This window comes from Amblyomma mixtum, chromosome 2 (genome assembly GCF_055824585.1).
Source record: "Amblyomma mixtum isolate Tamu chromosome 2, ASM5582458v1, whole genome shotgun sequence".
Lineage (NCBI taxonomy): Eukaryota > Metazoa > Arthropoda > Arachnida > Ixodida > Ixodidae > Amblyomma > Amblyomma mixtum.
In genome coordinates, this window is record NC_143013.1 from 266,239,337 (window position 1) to 266,263,084 (window position 23,748).

General features: G+C 48.0%; 1 protein-coding gene across 1 annotated transcript; it reads right to left on the reverse strand.

Annotated features, from left to right (window-relative positions):
• Positions 1-1,244: 1,244 nt before the first annotated feature.
• On the reverse strand, positions 1,245-23,203 carry LOC149363881 (uncharacterized). Its single transcript, XM_089568618.1, has 15 exons — positions 22,993-23,203; positions 22,261-22,385; positions 21,276-21,425; positions 18,226-18,714; positions 17,076-17,861; positions 15,517-15,919; positions 13,704-13,749; positions 13,363-13,482; positions 10,529-10,645; positions 9,330-9,410; positions 8,920-9,000; positions 8,466-8,643; positions 7,898-8,065; positions 6,302-6,436; positions 1,245-1,653 (listed from the first exon to the last, which is right to left on the reverse strand). Exons 1-15 carry the CDS (start codon positions 23,048-23,050, stop codon positions 1,495-1,497), a joined length of 3,096 nt encoding a protein of 1,031 aa, XP_089424744.1. The 5' UTR covers positions 23,051-23,203; the 3' UTR covers positions 1,245-1,494.
• Between the last annotated feature and the right edge of the window lie 545 nt (positions 23,204-23,748).

Sequence of the window (23,748 nt, forward strand, 5' to 3'; positions counted from 1 at the left end):
GCATATGCGTCCATCCGCACAGAACCAACCGAGGGACGTCAGAAATACAGGCTTTATACAGGAAAACTCTGTGCGCATGACAGCGGTGTTCAATACGCAGTGTCGGAGGCCTTAACACCACGCGCTGTCACATTCAGAGCACTAGTAAGACCTGAACAGGTCGTGGGACTTTGCTCCCCTCCCCACTGTGTTACGCCGTTCTTGAGCAGACGTTTTAAGCGCACGCATCGCAGAAACTGCAGACGGATATGGTCGTGGTCCTGCGTGATACGTCACAGGCGCACCTACAACACTGGAAAGTGGGCTTGGTGCGCCGCCGGAGTACACCTTAACGCTTAGCACGACAGCCGTTGTCCTGTATTGGCATGACGGCTCAAAATATAAGAACCAGTTTATTACTGCGAGAAAAACCAGCAAATAAAAGATTAGTCCACTCGGTGTCGTGTGCCTTTACCTGTAGAATATTCCGCAGAAAACAAAACCTCGATCGATAGCCACTTACTGTTACGGCTCTAGTAATTTACGCTTAGTGTCTGGTTTACATTTCAGTTATGAAAATGAACCAGCTGCCTCCGTAATGTGCAAAGGTGTACAGTGTATACGTTTGTTCGGAACATCCAGATGCAAGCGGCTGTCACGAACGAATCGTTATTCTTCAAAGGCTCTCCTCTTGAGAAATAAAATTTACACCTCTGAATTGAGCACTACGTTCCTTAGACGAGCGCTCAGTGAGTTGCCGCAGTGCCCAAAAGAGAGCACGACTGTAACCTCAAGCCCTGGGGTTAGTCACCTGTTTCTGTAGTGAGAAGAAAAAGGCAGCCAAAGCCATCACACAGAGCGGTGCAGATTGCAGCACTAACTTAGCGTCACTGCATGTATTATCTTGGCACAACAGACTGCGTGGCTGCACCATGCGGAACACTGGCAGCACTCACGGCTACATCTTACATAGAAAATAAAAGCCTGCCGACACAGTGCTTTGATGGAGTGCTCCCAAAAGCACATACCGGTAGCATGTGCTACGTATTCACTTCACCATATTGTGATCGTGAGGTGCAAGACAGTTCGTGAGCACCGACTGGAAGCCGTCCACTTGACCGTCAGCACAAGCTTCAGAATAGCAGCGCAGAAAGTCTTCAGTGGGCGCACAGTCCGTAACGACGCATGGCATATTTCCCAATTTAAAAACACGAAGAGAGCGCCGACAAGCGTCCGAACGAAGATGTGATAATCGACATATTAGGACTATAAAACAGTCTGTAACAGCAGTACACGCAAAAATAATACGTTAGACATTATTGCAACGAGGTTTTGAAACGACTGCAAACATTAATTAACGGAAACCGAACTTGCAATTAGCGATAAATAATCTTTCGACTAACAGAGTTCACCGAAGTTTACATCTTCGAACATGAAATTAACAGGCTCAAGCTATCAAAAAACGAGGTAAAAAATATGAAAGAGATATACAATGCAGGTAACACCCAAGGGGTGTCATAGTCCTGCGCTGTCGATGTCTGTGGCATTGTGTAGGGTTCCCATGGCCTGTGCCTTGGGCAGTGGCTCTCCTTGGAAGACGACGAGGCCCATGGTGTTCATGGAGAGGAATATGGCTGTCACGGCGACGCACTTGATGAAGACGCCGTACGCCACCTGTCGAGCACGACGAAAAGCAGAGCCAGGTTTCGTAAACGTGCAACTGTGATTTTCATTACGCTTTATGCCGAATGAAAACACTGCCTTGCTCTCATCTTCGAGGAGCGTCCGTGTTAGCTGGCGCACTAACTTCTACACTCGCCGAAGCCGAGGTACTGAAGCTATCCGCCTTGCTTATTCTCAGAATAGTTGTGAAGGGGACCTTCACTGAGTTTGCGCCTCGGGTACGCCGTCGTGTAACTGAAAATCCACTTAGCAAAACACGTTGCGGGGCTTGTTGGTTATGCATTAGGTATTTTTTAGTTCAAAAGTAATGCAGAGCTACACTTTAAGACGAGGACACAGAAAAAAACTTGACAGCGCCCGTCCTATGAAGTTCCTTCTGTGTCCTCGTCTTAGTGTAGCTATGGATTACTTTTCAAGCAAAAAAAAATATGCATAACTGGAAGCGCGCCCGAATTCGTAGCCGTTCGCGATTTAACTCGGTGGGAAAGCACTTCAGTAACACTATTCTCTAACATATTCAGCTATTCAGCGGGACGAGAGCGCGTAAAACGGACACTGGCGGATAACTTCCCGCAGCGCTTGACAGCGCCACCACCGTCAAACACGCGCATGCATGCTGACTTAATAGGGTGAGTGCGACCGGTAACGGAAGTGGCAGGCATCGTGTGATTACTACTCAGAGGATCCCGGGTGTGCTCTCATTTCTGAGTGACAGTATCTCGTACCGCTACGAATTAAAGCAATGAAACCTCGAAAATAACCAGCGTAACATGAAAAAAAAAATCGCGAAAATATCCATGATATTTAAAGGGGGTGACAGGAATGACATTAACAACTACAGGCCAATTTCTATCTTGCCAGTTTTTTCAAAAGTAGTCGAACAGGTGATTAATAAACGTTTATTAAGTTTCTGCAATATAAATAACATTCTGACCGATAAACAGTACGGGTTTCGAAAACAACAATGTACGGAAACAGCACTACTACGCATTAAAGAAAAAATAGTCAGCAACTTTGAGAATAAACTGTTCACAATAGGAATATTTCTTGACTTTAAAAAGGCGTTCGACTCCATCAAACACGATATCTTATTGCTAAAGTTAAGTGAGTATGGCATAAGGGGAATAGCACTTAACCTAGTGAAAAGCTACGAGGTCTGTTAGAAAAGTATCCGACTATTTTTTTTTTGCGAACACCTGATGGATATGAAACAAGTGCGCTTACAGCAGCCGACCTTGAACCCTCGTGCGCATGCACGAATTTTTTCCCGCCTGCCGATAGCGTCAGTCGCTGGGAAGCAGCGTTTGAGTGAGGCAGTGCGCAGTGCTCTCGTCGGTTTTTTGTTGCAAGGAAAATGGCGGAGCGAGAGGAGCAGCGCTACTACCTCAAATTTTGCCAGAAACTTGGCGATAGCCAAGTGGAAACCATTCGAAATGTTCAGACGGCTTTCAGTGATGATGCTATGAGCAGCACACATATTAAGCTGTGGTGCAACTGGTTTAAAGACGACCGCACATCCGTGGAGAGAGAGCCACGCTCCGGTCGGCCATCAACATGCCGAAATGACCTGATTATTTCCGAAGTGAACGCTGTGGTGATGCGGGACTGTTGTGTGACTATCCGAGAAATTGCGGGAGAGGTGGACATCAGCAATTTTTCTGCACATTCCATTATCACCGAAGATTTGGCCATGGAGAGAGTGGCAGCGAAATTCGTGTCGAAGCTGCTGACGGTGGAGAAAAAGCAGCTTCGTGTCGAAGTCCCACAGGAGATGCTAGATTCCACAAACAGTTACCCTGACTTCACCGACGCCGTAATCACTAGTGACGAGTCTTGGGTGTACGGGTACGACCCGGCAACCAAATCCCAGTCGTCACAGAGGACGCATTCCACGTCACCCAGACCAAAGAAGGCCCGCCAAGTGCGCAGCAATGTCAAAGTGATGCTGACTGCTTTTTTGACTCCCTCTGTGTGGCACACCACGAGTACACACCCCACAGGGTCAAAGAATGACTAAAGAGTGCTACAGGGACATCTCCATCGCCTACGTGATGCTGTGCGGCGCAAGAGACCGGAATTGAGGTCAACAAGAAATTGGCGCATCCCTAGCGGCATTGCTCCTGCACATTCCTCGCATTTGATTCAGACTTTTCTGGCGAAAAACCAGCATCCTGTAGTTCAACAGGCTCCTTACTCTCCTGATATGTCCCCCTACGACTTCTGGCTGTTTCCTAAAATCAAGAGGCCATTGGAAGGAGCGCGATTTCAGAAAAGAAAGGACATTATGGCTGCAACGACAGCAGAGCTAAATTCCATTCCGAAAAGGGTCTTTTCGGAATACTTCCAACAATGGCAGCACCGCTGGGAGATGCATATGGAGCCCCAAGGAGACTACTTTGAAGGTTATGAGGTTTCTAACGCTCCAGTTATGCCAGTTTTTTTCCTTCGGCCAAAGGTCGGATACTTTTCTAACAGACCTCGTATTTAAGTAATCGACTGCAGTGCACAGAAATACTTAAATCGAGATCCTCACTAGGAGAAAACAAATATGGTGTCCGACAAGGGTCTGTTCTCGGTCCGCTCCTTTTTCTTTTGTACATAAACGACATTATTAACGTGCCCTTAACAGCAGACATCATACTATATGCTGATGACACTAACGTATTTTTTTCTGGTGTAAACTTATCTAATGTTCAGCGCGAAGCTAATATTTGGCTAAAGAACATTTCTGAATGGCTAAGAATAAATAAATTAGAACTTAACATTAAGAAAACAAAGTACATTGTTTTTCGCCCTCGTGGTAAGCATACTGATGAGAACATAGCGCTAAAATATAACGGTGAGACCATTGAGCGCTCCATTTCTCATAAATTTCTGGGAGTTTTGTTAGAAGAAAACTTGAACTGGTCAAATCATATCGACAGCATAAAAACCAGTATTGTGAGATCTATTGGTATTATTAATAAGTTAAGAAACCTGCTACCCCAACAACTGAAAATTCAGCTGTATTATAGTCTAGTGCATTCACGCCTTCAATACTGTTTATCCGTTTGGGGAACTACAACAAAAGCCAACCTAGATAGGTTATATACATTACAGAAACGAATAGTACGCATTATAGAAAATGCACCTTACAGGACTCATTCTGCCCCACTTTTCAAGAAGAACACTGTGCTAACTATCGAGAACCTGGTAAACAGAAAAACTGCAATTGCCATATTCCGCGCAGTCAAGCTTAATGAAACTGAATTTTTCCGAAAATATCTGCTGAAAGAATACAGCTACAACACAAGGTGCACAGCTTACAACATATGTAAAATACGCACAAATTATGGCATGCAAAAGCAATCCTTTGTTATACCCGATTTGTTAAATCGTCACCCAGCCATCATGACAACTGTAAATCAATCACCGTCCATAGGGGTTTTCAAAAAGAAGTTGAATGCCTACTTAATGTCATAGTAGAAAGGACTTGATTTCGTACATTTCTTGCTTTTTCAGTGCTAGTTCCTTACCTTTGCATCACGTTTTGTATCGCTGCATGTTGTTTTTTTTTTGTTTTTTTTTTCGTTTTTTCACCTATAATTCAGTGCCTGCAACCGTTTTCATGTCCACATTTTCCTTTCTTTTCCTTCACCGTATGCTGAGGTGCTGTGTGTATTGAGAGGCTGACACTCGTCAGGCATCTGTGCCTTATTGTCAGCCTCTTAGACAGACCTGTACATTTGTATCACGTCTGCCTGAAATAAACTTCAAACTTCAAACTTCAAACTTCAAGCTTCAAAATGTGCCCCTTAGCGACTCGAAACGGGCGCAGGCAGTCATCCGAGCGCTATAAAGATAGAAAACGACCAATCGGAGATGTTATTTTCTGCTCACCGCATTGATTAGGCATTCCCTATTAAGGCCTGGGCCGCCAGAAATGCGGTTTAACAACAAAAATGGGTGAAAAGTAAAAACTTATAATGTATACGCTTGTTGCTCAATTCATAAAAATCAGAGATAGCCAGCGTTTACATTGTGGATTTTTTTTTTTTAATCGTTGCCCTTTTCACCTCCTTCTCAATACCTCCCAACACGGCCTTCTCCAGGAGTTAACCCAATGTGAGGCTTCAGCCTTGCATTTTCTGTCCGTATAACTGAATCTGAATTTGCCGCCGCGGTGCCTCCGTGGTTACGGTGCTCGGCTGCTCACCCGAAAGACGCAGGTTCGATCCCGGCCGCGGCTGTCGCATTTCGATGGAGGCGAAATTGTACAGACCAGCGTGCTGTGCGATGTCAGTGCACGATAAACAACCAAAGTAGGCCAAAGTTTTCAGAACTTCACCCTACCCCCCCCCCCCCCCCCCCCGCCCTACCCCCTTACGGCGTCTCTCATAGCCTGAGTAACTCTGGAACCTTGAACCTCGTAAACAATGAATTTGAATCTGAGCTAATTGTAACCCCTAACGCAGACGCGCGCACTTGGCTCGGACAAAAAGAGAGAGCTTGTGCCTCGATCTCCGCTATGAATCACGCATGACGCCTAACTATACTCTCCCCTTAATCTAACACAAACAAGTGGCGCTGTGAAAAAGAAGCGCAACATCTTCATCTGGCAGAAAGACAGAATATCGTGCTGTCCTCGTCGAATGCTCACCATCTGGGCACTGTTGGCGTGGGCGTACTCGCGCATGACGATCAGTGGCAGGGACACAGGCAGTATGACGTTGATGGACGCTGCTAGGCTGACCGGCACCACGTAGAACGACACCGGGGTCTCGGTCACCACGGCCTGCGTCATTCGCACGCGACAAAAGCTCCTTTCATTCTGGGGACACAAAGATAGCTTGCACTCACTCCATCCGGCGTGCATAGTATTGAGGTTGCAGTTGTAAATGAGAATCTTTGTTCTCAGCCACACATTTAACGAATAATCAGAAAAACAACTGAGGGAAATGGAGAGAAGTTTCTAGGGAGAAGTTGGAACCTATAGCTTCCTATATTTCGACCCGAGACTACACAGCAAAGCACACACTAGTGCATATTTCAAATACAGATGGAGGAAACGCGTACAGAGCAGTGAATCCCAAAAGTTTGATGACATTTCAGGGTAAAACCAGCATTTCGCTGGGAATTCGACAGATAGACTTTAAGCTTCCTTAACAATGACAAGGTATTTCGTCTTCCTTAGTTCGCAAAAACTGCGTCCTAGAAAATGCTGCGCCGACAACGTATGACTGCCGTAGTTTCCATTCGCATTTGAACACGGGCTGCAATGCCTCTAAGATTTCCCCTTCACTCACTCCCATGGCAATTTCAGAAAGCTCGTCGGTTTTCACCTCACTTACGTTGAACTCCAGAACATAAAACAGAATCGAAGACTTACAGGCTAACTGTGTTAAACAACACGTGACGAGGGCCTCATAAAGCATCATAAAGCAAAGCAAATGAGAGAAGCATGCACGGCGCTTCACCAGTCATATCATGAAGTCATTATTTTCAGCACAGAAGACCGAACACATAGCACAGTTATGCTGCAATGGAGCGCGCACTGGCAAGCAACGACGACAATGACGACACAGAAGAAAAAAGGGATCGAAGACGCCGAAAAGATGCGGATTTAAAGTGGCAAAGCATTCGAAGGAGTGGCGGAGTCTTCGGCTTGATCTCCTTTACAATGCCTACAGGAGACGCCGTTGTGTCAGTGGTAGTGTGGAAGAGGCCATTTTAACAAATATATTTGCACGAGGAACACAAGCCACGAGGCAGCGACTGCGCTGATGACAGCTAGATGCCGGTCGACGATCTCCTTGTGCTAGACAGCGGCATCTTTTTTGCATGTCCTGTCGCAGCACGCTACAATAGCGCAAGAAAACACAGGGCGCCGCTGTCATCTGCAAAGGCCTCACACTTGTAGTGCTTATGTCACTGTGCGGCTGTTCAATCCAGGAGCACACTCATACATATTCGCATTCTTGCCTGTTTTCTCTCACGTAAAATAAAGCATGGGTCACGAAGACAGTTGCATGGTCAAGGACTGTTCGTACAAGCGAAAGCATCGGGCCGCTGCCTGGTCCTCCTCAAGAAATTGGGAGCTGTTCTGTGAAGCCAGCCGTTGAGCGTTTAGCCCAGTGCGTTAGCTGATATTAAGCCGCAGTCGTAGTGCCGTAGAGTTTAGTTACGCGGCATGGAAGCTGCATTCAGGTTATTTCGAAGAGCATGGAACAGAGTAAAGCAGTGGCAGGCTTCTTACCACGCGGACTGCTGTTGTCGCCATGGATCGAGCGACGGATTCGCCGACAAGCAGCTCTGAGAGGACAGCGGCCACGCTGACCAGGATGAACTGGCTGGACTTGGTGGACCGCTGCGCCCAGAACTGGTCGTCCAGCTTGGCCAGGCCATGCTCCACTAGATGATAGTCCTAAGCCGCCAGTAAGTGCGCCGATTCAAAGCACAACGTCATTGCATTTACTGGCACCACATACCTGGGAAGGTGCCTCAACTTTATCTTATTTGTGACGGAACAGCGCAAAACACCGGGACAAGAGACAGCGCTTGTCTCTTGTCCCGGTGTTTTGCGCTGTTCCGTCACAAATGAATAACCAACATGCCCAAGCTGCTGTCCTGGCTAAGTTTATCTTAGTATCTGAACTTTTTTTTTCTTGGAAAAATGGACGCAATATGGATTTAAATGAAAAATTTCTCGCTCTCGGGGAAAGCATCCTCCCCTGCTGAGCAGTTTCGCTGTCAGAGTGGGATCTACCCCTCTACTACATATACGTCAGTAGTAATCAGATTCACTTTGGCCAAAAGACAAGTACCTCCACTGTCCTTGATAGAGCCATGACGGAGCCCAGCATGAGGATGATGCTCCATGGCATGCGCGAGCAGAGGGAGTTCCAGTTGAGCATACGATGCGACCAGCAGCGCCGCCACATCGACCCGGGCGCAATGCTCAGCACCAGCACAGCGAGGCTTAACAGGGGAACCTCCAGGTTCCTGCAGGCATGCCAACGCGAAACCAAACAACACTGGTAATCAGCCTAGTATTGGAAATAGATGGTTTCACTCTGATCCTCTGTAGGTCCAGGGTGAAACCCTGACGCAGCGGTACGCTTTCCAGGTAAACGTGAAGAAGCATCAACTCTGCAGACCTCGTGGCATTCATGTCTTAGTCTTTACCACATTGGCATCGGCCGCCAGTATTGGTGCCAGCTAATTAGCTCTTTCTCGTCTGGGTAGCTGTTTTATACAAGACTCACTGAATGTACCCACCATCCAGGATGCTGTGCGCTGTAAGCACTGGAAGCGACAGGGATACTCATGAGCCAGTAGAACGCCAGGGCCTCGCGGACACTGCGAATTTCAGTTCGGCTTTCAGTTTTATGCTGTGCATGGTAATAAGGACCTAAAGTCGTATACAACTCAAGAACCAAGTGGTAGATGTCTCTCAAAAGAGGCCATCCAGCCAATGGCGTCAACATATTTGCATGACACTGTGGTTAATTTCATTTAGCCATTGTTGATCCCTTTTCATCTGTCACCCCCTGCGATGTCACGAGAGCAGGTACAAAGGAATTAAACACGAGGTCACGATAATCGGTCGAAGCCATTGGCTCGACAGGCTCCTTTGAGGGGCATTTGCAGCTTCGTTCTTGAGTTGTATGTCACGGTAGAAGACTCACGTGTGCCTCTTCATGTTGCGATGACGCACCCGGGCGCTCTTGGACATGTCGTCGTGCGTTTGCTCGTCGACATCGTCATCACTGGATGTGAAGGAAAGCAGAAGGTTGGTGGCGCACGTATACCAACTTTGCACGTCGATTTTGAATTCAGCATATTTGCACGTAACTGTCGTGCAAACCTTGGACAACTTGACTTTTGTCAAAGGTTTATGGTTTGGTTTATGGGGTTTAACGTCCCAAAGCGACTAAGGCTATGAGAGACGCCGTAGTGGAGGGCTCCGGAAATTTCGACCACCTGGGGTTCTTTAACGTGCACCGACATCGCACAGTACACGGGCCTCTAGAATATCGCCTCCATCGAAATTCGAAAGCCGCGGCCGGGATCGAACCCGCGTCTTTCGGGTCAGCAGCCGAGCACCATAACCACCGAGCCACCGCGGTGGCCTGTGTTCATGAGCATGATTATCAGAATTGAAACAGACTATGCGCAAGGTTTTTTGTGCAGTCGATCGATTACTTCTCGTGTGTACATTTTTATAAAGCTGCCCATTTCTGAAATGAAAACATGAACAAGGATCAGATGTAAGGGAGGCGCGCAAAGAAGATTTGTAGGCCGCAAGATTAACTAGCTTTCGGTCAGAAGCATGATCTCGGAGCCGGCTCACTAAGAAGGTGAAAGTAATTGGCAAGTGGTCACTAGATGTACCACAGTCAACTGTGGACCACGCCCCTATGCCTATCCCTCCTGCTGCCAAGGACAAATCGAGAACTGAACGCGAATTTCTACGGATGAAGGTTATGGCCCGATAATTGTAGCAACGCCCTTCATTTTAGACATCCATACCAATAACATCTGTCTATGTGAGTCAGTGTAGGTACCTCACACAACGTGGTGTGAGCTAAAGTCCGCTGCAATAATGACCCTATTAGAGTTTGCAAGTAAGCTGTCTAGAAAGTCTGTTCTGCGTGCTCCTCCTGGAAAATAGACGTTAGCGACCGTGACAGTGGCGCATTGCGGTAAAGTGAGATCTACAGCTAAAAGCTCGCAGTCGGGACGCTGAGTGTTTCAGTCCGGAGTAGTAGTCTTTAGGCATCACGTCACACTGCACCCAATAAATGGCGGAGCAGGTGCCCATCTACACACGGTATACAATGAGGGATCGTAGTTTTGCCGGACCCTGGACGAAATGGGCGCTCACCAGCTGACGAGGCTGGCGCAGTAGATAGAAGTCCAACACACGATGCAGCAGACCAGAGCCACGGGCAAGGAAACCAGGAACCAACTCCACCAGTTCACCGGGCAGTCTTTGTCAGGGCTGTGTATATTTATTTATTTATTTATTCAAATACCCTAAAGGCCCTCTGCAAGAGGGTATTACATAGGGGGGCACACGAAACACACTAATAAGAATATGCGAGAAACAAAATAGTAAGAATAAACAATTTCAGCAAACATAGCAAGAAAACCACAAAATACGCAAACACCAATATTAGAAGTGGATTAAAGTTCGAATAAAGATAAGATAAAAGTGTGAAAATTGAAACACCGGGGGTTCAAGGATAACACAAAAAGAAAAAACTACAATACGATATCGAACAAGATGCACAGGTATTAAATTAGTCCTGAAAAAAAAACAGCTAACCACAAAAACGCACAGAGACGTCAAATTCTGATATGAGTCCACAGCATTTGATGAAATTGATCGGTGTTAACTTCAGTAGCAATATCTGATGGTAGGTTATTCCAGTCAGCTATGGTTCTGGGGATGAATGATTGTGCGTAATGGGCCGAGTGGCATGCTGGGCGTTTGACTTTGCAGGGATGATCACGGCGAGGAAAAATGACAGGGGGTGACTGAAAGAAGTCGTCGCGCAAACGATCATAATAAAGTATGCGGCTCCCGAGTATTTACGAGTTGGTGTCACATACGCTTTACTTAGACCGCGCGTGGTATGCAGAGCCAGTCACATTTAAAAAAAATTTGCTGGGGTTTAGCTTTGGTTAAACCTGGTAGGTTGCGTAAGCATCCATAGCGTTCCATTCGGGATCATCACCGGTTATAGATGATTCGGTTTCGATAGAGGCGCGGTGCGCCCGTCTAGCAGCGTCTTGAGCGCGCCGCTTAGCAAGCCGCTGTTCGCGTTCTTCATCTGTCTCAGAAGCCCGTTGTCGTTTCCTGGCTTCGTCAAGCCGACGTAGCCTCCCTTTCTGTTTATCAGGCGGCATAACGACGGAGCCGGCAAGCGAGCGAACACATTTTATACCCCCTCCCCCCGTTCTCCAGCCTCCTTTCCACACTCCGCAGCTGGCGAGAGCGCGGCGAGGGCAGCGCCTCCACTCGGCAGCGGCGCGGCTACAGCTGTAGTGCGCCGCGCCTCGCGCCGCCCTTCAAGGTCAAACGTGCCTCGCGGCCGCCCCGACGCGAAGGGCTGAAACCTGTCGTAATATTGCTTACGCAATAAAAGACACTTCTCTTCCCCTCGCCCTCTATGCACTGCCTTCATCTGTTCCCTCACAACATGGCTCATCGATCTGCCCAGGGTTGAAGCAGTAACCGCGGCCTTTACTCTCTTCATATAGCTTGTCCTAGCCTAATCTAACCTAAGTCATCTAAGCAAATTGCATATATGAACGCCGCGTTCATTAATATTGAAGCGTCGTATGTGTTTCGCTTTCAGGGATACTTAGTCCCTTCGTGCTTAACTACACTCATTTCATTCCGTTCTTCTCACTCTAACGCTTCGCTGATGTATGGGGCCGTCTATTTTGGTGCGAAAGCACTACTTCACTGGCAATCTTGAAAAAGTCGACATTTGTCTCAAATATCTCAGACACTTGAAAATATGAAATAAATATTGCCACGACGTGGTTTCGAAACTGCGGCGACACGAACAGGTCATCTTCGCTGGCCACTACACGAGATCACTATGCCATCGCCGCAACCAGTCACACTCCCGTGTTAAACTGCCGCACATTCACGCTGTGCATTGCACGTCGTTGTCTTCATCAACTTCCATCCGTGCTCAAAAAGCACTATTAGACTTCTACCCTGCAAAGTCCGCACGTGGACGTGAAGCCTCCGAGACAGTAGCGAAAGCAAAAAAAAACGCGCATAACTGGCTCTCTGTGTCAGTGGACACGTTAATCGCGCTTTGAGGTACGTGGCGGGAGTGTCGACCACGTTCAAAAAAGCTTGCTTTCGAAGAATATTCCGTGCCTAGCAATGCTAAACCGCCGGCAGAAATTTTTTTCTGGCCGCCGTTCGAGATTTGACGCGACTCAACTCAAATTTTTGACTGGTGCCACGAAACGGACAGTTTCTAATTTCTTTTTCATATTTTCATTTTTTTTTAATCTTACGACTAGAAATAACACGTAAACCATCTCTCAGACTGCGGGGTTGCGCACATATTCCCTGTTAATTTTTTCAGAGCTCCGATTCACTGCAGCATTTCTCGTGTGGCGAGACCCGTAAGAATGATTTTGTTCGCATCATTTATTCTGCGCTGCTGGCATCAAGGGTCATTGTCTTGTTTACAGGCCGCACAGTGCCTGTACGCAGCCGCCGCGGAGGCGTGCGGCGTGTCTTGTCGCGCTAGTCAAGCTCGGCAAGTTTTGTAGCGAAAGCTACATTGGCCACGAACTTGGCCACGATTTCGCTGTGGCGGTGCTCCGAGGAGGCACCGAGACCGACCTTGAGCCGTTGCCTAGCAACCGCCGCAGCTGGCGGACGCCGCGCGCTCGCCGCGCCATCTGGCATGACGTCACACCGCGCGCCTCGCCGCGGAGCCGCCGCCGCCGCCGCTTGGTATGACGTCACACCACCCGCCTCGTCGTTGCTCTCGCTTTCGCTACCTATATCCTGGCACAGACGAGCTAAGCCACTGCAAATTTTTATGCACTCATTACAATCAGTCTTATTCCAGTTCGTTGGCAACCAGCAGTGGAACGAGAATTTTACCCCTTCGAGCTCTTCCAAAGTATTCACCCCCGCTTTCGCCTCCACGTAAACCAAGTGGTATAGTCCATTACCAGCCGAGGGTGACGAGGACCGTGTTCCGCGCGGGCACTGTGCTCAAGCTGGCGACGTTCCCGAATATGGCGGTGTAGGCGGCACCGGCAATGAACGCCGGGCGCGCTGCCATCGTGAGGCTGCAAAGATTGGACGGGACCCGTTAACGCGTGGCAAGTCAGGGATGACGAGAATAAACCTAAGCTAACAAGGTTGACTACGGGGCATGAAAGCTGGTTATGTGAACGTACTTGAAATTCAAGACCAAAGTAGCGCAAAAGGAAGCACCAAAGAACAGGTCTGACCAGGACTGCAGCCCTCTCCATGCATTAGGGACATCATTCAAGCACGAAATACTTACGCTCGTACGCGCAGAGATGATGTCTGTGGTTCGGCTCCGGTGAAGCCTGCGACAACAAGATATTGCACGTTAACGAATCGACGCGCCTGGTGTTTACATCCTAAGAAAAAATGTGACTTAAAAATTCAGGATTTAAACATTGATCTATATTTCAACAACTCGCCGAGGTGACTCAGTGCCTTTGGCATTCGGCTGATGATACCAAGATCGCGGGTTGCGTCCCAGCCACGGCGACCGCATTTCAATACTAAAACGCACATGTTCTGTGCGATGGCAGCGCACGTTAAAGACGAAGACGGCAGAGTAGCCGGTTTAATTCGGCCGGGCTGCCTGCAGCTGAGGTACAACATGTTGAAAACACAACGCCACTTGCTGTGTTTACGCATATGCTTCGCGGTTCAAAACACTACCTCCCACGCAAGACGCATGTCATCATACGCAGAAACAAAACCTGAGCGTAAAAAGAAAATGATAGGTTCAGTGAACATGGGTGAAGACGTGGAAGTGGTTAAGTTATCAAGAGGTGCAATACCATGTAGTAGCTTGAAACTGGAAATGAGAGTGTCACTTCATACTGGCTGACTGGAATGGAATCAATTGTATGATCCATTCGCCGGAAGGTCTGGCTTTTACTGTTCGCAATACTGCTGTTGCATCCATATTTCTTTTTTTTTTTTCAGAGAGCGATCGTACTATGAGAAAGGGGAAACGAGTAGGTTACGACTGATCCCCTTTTTTTTTCCTGTCGACCGGCCACCGGGTCTAACCTGGAAGCCAGTCTAGCACGCACTCCCGTAATCACGTTAAAACGCATCAGGGCAAGTATTGCACACATACCCAACAATTCTGGACAAAAGGGTTTTTGAGCGGAAAACAGTTTACGGAAATAATTTTTTTGATAATGTAAGATTTCAGTATAACAGTCAATATATCCGCAGACCACCCTACGCCCAGACGCTTTTTTTGTTGTTGTTGTTAACGTTCCTGCTACTGTCAAAAGCGTTCCCCATTGGTTTTCTATGGCAGTCTTAACTGCTAGATGGAACCGATGGAAAACATCAAAAGAAAGATATTGTTTTACATCAGAATTGACCATAACATCGAATATTTCTATAACAATATCTTACAATTTTTTATATTCAAAAATTGCGAGGACACTTTGGCAACTAAAGTGTTTAGAGGCGAAAGCCGAGGACACTATGCCGTGACGGCTTCCGGTGGATGTGACGTCATACCGTTCCCGTGGCTACATCGATACCCAAATTATACATTTTTCGGGGATCTTAAGTGTTAATTACTCTTAATTACTCATTTTGCCATCTAATTTCTCACAAATCCGACGTTTTTCCAACCATTCTGTGACAATTTCTACACTGCCATGACGACTTCCGGTGGCTGTGACGTCGCCATTCCTGTGGCTATATCGACGTCCGCGCTATTTCGACGCAATTTCGACATTTTTGCATATAATTTTGCAATTAATCTACAGTCATCAGACTTGGCTTCTAGGTTCAGTTTGTTCCTCCTCTATCTGAAGCAACCGTTTATTTTCTCTACCTTTTTAGTTCCCGAGTTAAACGCGTGTGACACCCTCTGCTAACGGACGACAGTATGAGCCATTAAAGGTTTTCGCCTTAAAACTTTTGTTCGATAATGTTGAACATGCAAGGCAGCAAAAAGAGAGTAGCAATTAGTTCGCACAATCTCGAACGCCTTTCTACGGGCAACTTGAGCTTTCCCACAGAAGACCGCCGTGCAGTCAAGTTAACTCGGCTAGACAAGTTGAGACAGCATGCTACCGCTGGCAGCTTACCGCGGGGAGTGGTCCTAGATTCCAGATTGAACTCTTCATTCTCGAACTGCGGAAACGGGAACCAGCTCCGCACGCTGCCACTGCGACTGCCAGTGCTGGGCTGAAGGGACGGGTTGCGTTTCTTGAGGACGCTGCGCACCTCCGGCCTTTGTTCCGGTTCCTGCTCTGCGCTGGCTTCTGGCTTTTCCTCCGTCCTCGAATCCGACTTTAGCACAGATTTCGGTACCAGCGCAGGGTCGACCTTTGCCTGTGGATTTGGATGAGGCGCTGTTACCTTCTGCTTCCGCTTTGACGCGCGTCGTGTTTCGAGCTTTGCATCTTCCTTTGAGGCCCTCGACTGCTCAGCAGGCGGCGCCAGCTGGCACGTATCATTTGTTGAGTTCGTCTGGAACTGTTGGGGCGTCTGAAAGAAATGTCACCCACCGTTTAGGCATATTCATAATCACCATCATTCACAATCTAACTACGCCTACTCTATCCTACTCTAACTGTCCTAGTCCTGTGCTAGCTGCGGCCACCTTATATAGGCAAACTTCCTAATCTCATGCGCCCACCTGACTTTCTGCCGCCCCCTGCTGCGCTGGCCTTCCCTTAGAATCCAGTCCGTTGTCCTGAATGCCAATCGGTCACGTTATCTAAGTTATATCTAAGCTACACACCGACCTGCATATATCGTTGGTCATGTTGATGATTCTTCCCTCACAAAGAAAGTTTCAGACAGTCTATAGAGTGTCTATAGACTTCTGTCTATAAAGTCTATAGACTGTCTATAGACTAATCCTAGACAACAGTCTATAGGCAATACAAGTGCCATAGACAGTCTATAGACAATATATAGATTTATGTCCATACACTTCTAGTAGACTTTTGTCTATAGACAGTGTATAGACTATGAATAGACAAAAAGCAATATATAAGGAAGTCAATAAAGTCAATAAGAAGTCTATAGACTGTCCATAGACCATTTTTATAAGGGTTCACTGCGATCATGCGCCCGGTACGCCATCTTGGTCCTGCTGAACGCTTGCGAACTAAAATTATCGTGATCCTTTCTTGTACATTAAACTCGCTTTCCGTCCCACGTGAGCATTCCAGGTCAGTAGACCAAATCACTACACGTGGCACAGTCTCCACAGCATACGTCACACTACGCCCGAGCCACAGGTACCGTTATCCGCCTGTTAATCGTCCAACCACTGAACAGCTTATCTTCGGAGACGGGATAAGGGACGATAAAGCTCGCCAGGCATGCTGCTAAACATGTCGTCATGCTACATCATCTGTCAACGCCGGTCAACCAGTGCGGCGTGGTTTTGGGGCACACTTATCAAGTGAATGGCATTATGGCGTAGTGCCACCCGGTCCACTTCATTGGGAGCAGTGATTAATGGCAGAGGGCCAAATGAAATTAAAACGAAATGAAACGTTTCAAACTGCGATCTACGGGAAACCTTTGTATTTGGCCACCACGCGCGGAGTTTACGGCTACGAGAAACTTCGACATTTCTTCACAGGCCCAGTTTGCAGCGCACATTTTTGCTCCAACTGCCCTCCGGTACCTCAGCGGGGTCTTCGCATATCCTCGTCGAAGTATCGACCTCGCCGTCGGGGCTTCGCCTGGAGCTGGTTCGCGCCCGAGACTTCCTCGAAGAACTGGTGCGCGTTACGCTACTTGAGCGCTTGGCCGACGGCGGCGATGTCCCCTTCACCGCTGCTCTGTAACGGCTCGACACTTGCAAAGCCAACGCGGTGGGAGAAGAATCTGCCGCAGCGCTGTGGCTGGCATCCGGACTCGTCATCGATATGGACGGAGGCGCAGTGACTGCAGTGGGCGTAGACGAAAATACGGCGGCCGAAGATGGCACTGTCTGCATCGTCGAGATGAGCTGGCTCGCCTCTGGGCTAGTCATGGAAACCGACGGAATCGAAGTGACCAAAGCAGGCGTAGACACAGAGGCGACGGCCGAAGATAGGGCTGAGCGCATCGTCGAGACTGGCGTCTCGTCGTGGACATCGTGCTGCTCCGGAGTCCCAGGAGACCCTTGCGCGGATGCCGGCTCGAAGTCTCCCATCGGAAAGGTACCCCTACGGTCCACTGTAGCCGTGATGTCTTGAGCTGGCGACGCCAGTGGCGTTGGCTGTGGACATGGGGGTGTCGGTGGAGGCGTTTGACGCGACGGTGGTGGCGCTGCAGGAGGCACGTTTCTCTTCAGGATGGAAGATGGCTGCTTGGCATCCGCGCTGAATGACCTGATGCGCCTCACGGGTAAGTGGCACGGCCGGTCGTCCCCGCCTGGAGATCTCCCCAGACCGGCGAACGATGTCTTTCGGGGTGCTCTCTGCGCCTGAAGAAAAGACGAACTCAGGCCCACACAAGTGTCTTGCTTCATCGAGGTGAATGCATGCATACAAGCCGAATTCGACATGTCCGACTCCGAGTAAACCGACAATGTGAGCAGCGAAAAGCTCCCCAAGGTCGGCATCTCTTTACGGGCATGTTACCTCTTAAGCGCTTAAGTTTTATAGTGCGGAGTACGAAATATTTCATTATGCGTTCAACTACAGCGTCTTTCTGCGCACATCCAGCAACGAAGACGACAGAGAAGAAGAAAAATACATGCGCTATGTCTTGTCTTCTCTGTGGTCTTCGTTGTTTAGCGCTATGATGTATAGGTCAAACCAACTAGACCAACTTCCCGTTATACTTACTCTGTGCTCTCCTCGGGGTGCACCCTGCATTTCGAATGTGGGAAAGGAGGGTTGCCGCCTGTGGGCCTTTACGGCCAAGCTGCTGCCGGATGCTTCGCTGGCCAGGGTGCCAGAGTCGCTGACGGACACGCTCCGCACCCTCCTACCGAAAGTGCCCGCGCTGCTCTTTCGACCGTAGCGCGGTCGCCTCCCTCCGTCCAAGTAGCTCAAGCTTGTCTGTAAGCGCACTCCGCTCCTCTGGTCGGTACCCAGGATCTCGCTGTGCACAGTGGTGACGAAGCGGTCGATGAACACGATGCTGAAGATTACGACCAGGGTGCTGGGCAGGATTAAGCTGAGTCCAAACACGAACGAGTGCATGCCGACGAAGAGCGGCTGCATTCGTAGGGCAAACTGCTTCAACGCGTACAGGCACAGGCGGAAGAAAATGGTCGTCTCGTCGCCTATGATGGCAAGGGCGAACAGCAGGGAAGCCGATAGGACGCAGGGCTGCACAGATATTTTCGGAAGAAAATTTCTTTGTCTCTTTTGGTTCCGCTGGGCAGTCATCGCTACAAGGTATCCATACATATCAAACAACTGTACAGGGTGTTCGCGGAAAGACAAATAGTTTTCAAAATAGCTTTGTTAAACTTTTAACATAAAATATTAATAATCGCGATCATGGCGACCTCACCGATGGACGTCATAAGATATGAGATAAGCTGATTACTGAGGTACTTAGCTTTTGCTGCTTGGCTGCAATTAGCGAATTGTTGTGGGCAATCAGGGCATCCAGTTTCAATCTTCATGAACATCCTTGATTTATTTGATTTGAGCCAAATGGTTACTGTTCCAACGCGTGGCGACTCCGTACAAGATCCTGTGCTCACAACAGAGCCATGTGGCATTCTTGTTCGTGTCCTAGATTGCCTCAGTGACCATTTTTTTTCAAAAGCAGTAAAACCAAAACCGACAAAAAATATATTTGACTTAAAAAGAGTGAACGTGGATGCACTACTCAGTGAATTGTCATCATTCTCATCGCAGTTTCTGCGATCATTTTCTTACCTCACCACAAATGAAAACTGGTGTATCGTCAAAACGAAGCTGACTCAGCTGAAGCGTAAGCACGTTACCAAAATTTCAATTGCTGCATCTACTCAGAACTCATGGTTCACTTCCCATGTTAAAGGATGCATTAACTAAAAAAACGCCTCTACTCGATGATGATTGGCAGCACTATAAGAGGCAGTCCCAAGAATGTAAACTTGCAATTCAAGCAGTAAAAGATAAGTTTTACAACGATGATATACATTGCCTGTTAGTAACTGACAGCAAAAAAATTCTAGAAAGTGGTCAATCCGAAGCATGCCTCTAACGCCATACAAATTAATAAAGACGACAGAGTTCTGTCATGGTCAGAGACAGCAGCTGAATTCAATTCATATTTTGCGTCTGTATTTACGAACGAAAATCCACTGCCACCCAATTTAACATGCGACTCCCTGAGCTCTATTATGAATGATATTATCAGCTCCGAAGGAATTGCTTTTGCCATCGATCGTCTCGCTCTGGTGGTATTTGTGCAAAATTATTGAAAATTACAAAACACGTCATATGTGATATTTTAACCGCCTTATTTCACCAATCTGTGTAGACAGCGCAAGTACACGATGAGTGGAAATTAGCTACAGTGGTTATAATTTTTAAATCCGTTAATTCTTCTCAGCTTTCTAACTACAGGCCCATTTGACTCACAAGCATGCCTTGCGAGCTCCTAGAACATATATCATCAGCAGTTATGAAGTACTTAACGCGACAAAATTACCTTCCGGTTAACCACCATGGTTTCCGCAGTGGTATATCTTGTAAAACACAATTATTTGAACTGATAACTGACCTTCATTTAGCAGTCCAAGCTTCTTTGCCAATTGACGCCATATTTATTGATTTTTAAGAAGCTTTTGATAAAGTGCCGCATGAACGTTTAATATTGAAACTTACCGGCCTTAATATCAACAGTAACGCTATTCAGTGGGTTGAACGTTTCCCAACTGGTCGTTATCAGTCTGTTTCTATAATGGCGTAAGTTCCTCTCTCGTTCATGTTAAATCTGGTGTGCCGCAGGGCGCAGTGCTTGGGCCTATTCTTCTCCTTATATATATCAGTGACATTAGTAATAACCTTACATCCACTATTAGATTATTTGCAGACGATTGTGTCATTTACAGAGAGATACATGGACCTTCGGACATCGCTACCTTACAGTCAGACCTTAATGAACTTGCTAATTGGTGCGAACGCTGGCAGATGAAAATAAACGTTGCTAAGACAAAGTATATGAGGTTTACAGCTACATCTAACGCCATAGTCAAGGATTACTCTGTAAACAGTCTAACTATTGAAACGGTCAGCATTCATAAATACTTAGGTGTCCACATATTAAGCAACCTCACATGACAACATCACATTGACACAGTCACCAGCAAGGCATTTCGGTCACTCGGTTTCATTAACCGCAATCTACATCACTCTAACGCATCTATAGTCTTCTGGCATACAAAACACTTGTTCGTCCTAAAATAGAATACGCTACACTAATCTGGAATCCCCATCAGGCGTATTTAGTCAATAAATTAGAATCTCTTCAAAGTAAAGCTGCCCGGTTCGTCACAGCAAATTATGCATGCACATCTAGTGTTACGGAAATAAAAAGGTCGCTAAATTTATGCTCTTTGGAAAAAAGGAAGACAGTTTTCTCTTTTGTCACAATTCCATTGGTATTATCACGCACCGTCGTCGTTCTCCGCCGCACATATCACGCCTGCTCATCGCATTTTTCCCCGCCCCGACCACAACTTCAAAGTCCAGCCCATATTTGCTCGCTCTAACTTACTTATCATTCACCGCTCTTCATAGCTATTCGTCACTGGAACAAACTTCCAGAAAGAATTGCGTCACTTAAATGGGCGTGATAAATGGAAACGTGCGAAACGTGAGAAATTGGCCAGATATTATTAAGACAGTGCGGCCTCTTTTTAAGCAATGGCGTGCACGCATATACTGACGCCCAAGAAGTTCGCGGCCAGCTGGTCCACGCTGCAGACTTCCGCCAGGGGCAGGATGACGAAAGGCACCATGGCAGCCACGGGCGAAGGCAGCAGGCGACCCATGAGTCCCGCCACTGTCAGTAGGACGCAGTAGATGCAGGCACCCTCCTGCACGCCGCCAAATATCTTCTTGCCCGAATCTGCTTGACTTCTCAATGCTGCTCGGTAGTGGGAACTTTTCGTAGGGATCCACTACCTGTGCACTGCATAGGCACTCTATACTGCAGTACAATTCATTACAGTACACTTTCGAGGCATCCGTTTTGCACGCCAAAGAATAAGTGACGCATTGTTGCGAAAGCGACACTACGCGAATCGCCGAGCCATCTCGCGGAACTGACAAAAGGCCATACTGCGCATGCGCGAGGAGCAGCGACGTCACACGGCGCACAGTTGGCGCGCCGCCGCCGTCGCTGCGGGGGCTCAGAGGTGCCGCCGCCGCGCTTGCCAGTTGCGCATGCGCAGTAGCGGCTCATAGCTAGCGTGCCGGGGCCGCCCCCGCTGCCGCGCGCTCTCCATCGCCTCTCTCTCCTCGTTGCTTTCGCAATCCTCCAGGTTTAACCAGAGCTAAACCACTGCCAATTTTTATTGTTTTTTTTAGTATTTCCAAGTGTGTGGACTGGTTAAGGGCCAGCGGAAACGAAAACAGCTAAGTCTTTCCAGAGCTGACCAGATAGTAATATGGTTTGCTACCGATAAATCGCGGCTTTCGACGCGACAATGGCTGCCTTTGCATTTTCGTCATGTTTTTTTTTCCTTCGCTCCTTTTTCAACGCTCTCACATTTAGTCTTGAAGCTGATCGCCGGTCAGCGCGTAGTTCACCTCACTTTCCTCTTGTATACGTACTGCACTACAAGCGTCAATTGCGCAAACTCGATTTCGATAAAACTCAACACACGCAAACTAGACGACGCGAACTTTCCTCATCCTGTCATCCTATACCTTATTTCCGAAGAGGAATGGCAGCAGGTAGACGGGCATGAGGAACTCGATGCACTCTTGGAAACTTCGGTCCTTTCGCTGCATCTCCGCTTCCTGGGTCGTCGAGCTCTTCTTGGTCGCGTCGCCTGTACACAAGCAAGCCCAGAGGTTCAAAGAGAGGTATTCCTGTCCAGAACGAGCTGTCCAGAGCTCGGAAAAAGTTTATCGTGCTTATATCGCCGCAATATATTTTCCGAAGTGCTATTCGGCGTTTGAAATTCGCAAGATGCCCGAAGATAACCTCAGAAAAACGAAAGTATCTCGTACTTATAGCCCTTTCCAGGAGGCAGAGCTGTAGCAATAATATTTGTAAGTTGGTTGTACATGGGGCACTTGGCACAGCAAGGCTTTAACAGCTCGAACGGCTTCTTAATGGCCAGACTCTTTGCCGTGCTGACTAGAGCGGTGGGAAACAGTCATGGAATAAATTTCCAAGATATTAGAGTGAGGAGGCCGCAATGCAGTGACTCTGGGACCTCCTCCATTATCAGCCTACAATCCACTTAAAATGGCTTAATTATACTATGCCCTAAACCTGGAAAATTCGCCTGAGACAGTTACCGCTGTCAAAAGGCATGGAGAGTAGCTTCATCTATGCATCGTTTCAACGTTAGTGGCCTAGAAGTGCCCCTGCTTCACAATGTAAAGAGACTGGAACGGATCGGACAACCGGCCACGACTACGTCACCGTACCTGGAATGTACCGCTCACTGCTTGGCGGCAGTGTCGGCGGTTGGCCACCTGAGGCCATGTCTCCGTCTGGGTCTCCCGCTGTGGACAACACGAGAAAAGCGTGGGAAGGCCCGGTGGAGAAGGAGTTCCCAGGAAGGGCTGTTCAGTGCACAGCTCCGCTGTTCTGAAGACCACACGACGAAGGGTGCGTGTTCTCCTTGTCTTCTACTTCTCTGCCTGCAACCACGCGACACGTGCAAAGGGACGGGACCCTGATTACATTCACGCTTCATCATCATCATCATCAGCCTGACTAGGCCCACCGCAGGGCTAAGGCCTCTCCCAAGTCTCTCCAATCCACCCTATCCTTTGAAAGCGGCGGCCAGCGTATCCCCGCAAACTTCTTGATCTCATCCGCCCACCTTACTTTCTGCCGCCGCTTGCAGTCTCTTGGAATCCACTCCGTCACCCTTAAGGGCCCGCGGTTATCTTTCTTTCGCATTACATGCCCTGCCCAAGCCCATTTCTTCCTCTTAATTTCGACTAGGACGTCATTACTCCGCGTTTGTTCCCTCACCAACTCTGCCCGTTTCCGGTTTGGTTTAGTCTTTCCTTCCCACGCTGTAGGGCATGGGCCATATATGAACCATTCCTTTTATGCGACGCATACTAAAATAGCCCAACCCAGCTCCTCGAGCGCGGCGGTGTCGTTACCATTGACCTTTCGTGACCTCCATGTCATACCACGTGATGCGTGACGTCACAGCAAATGAAAAA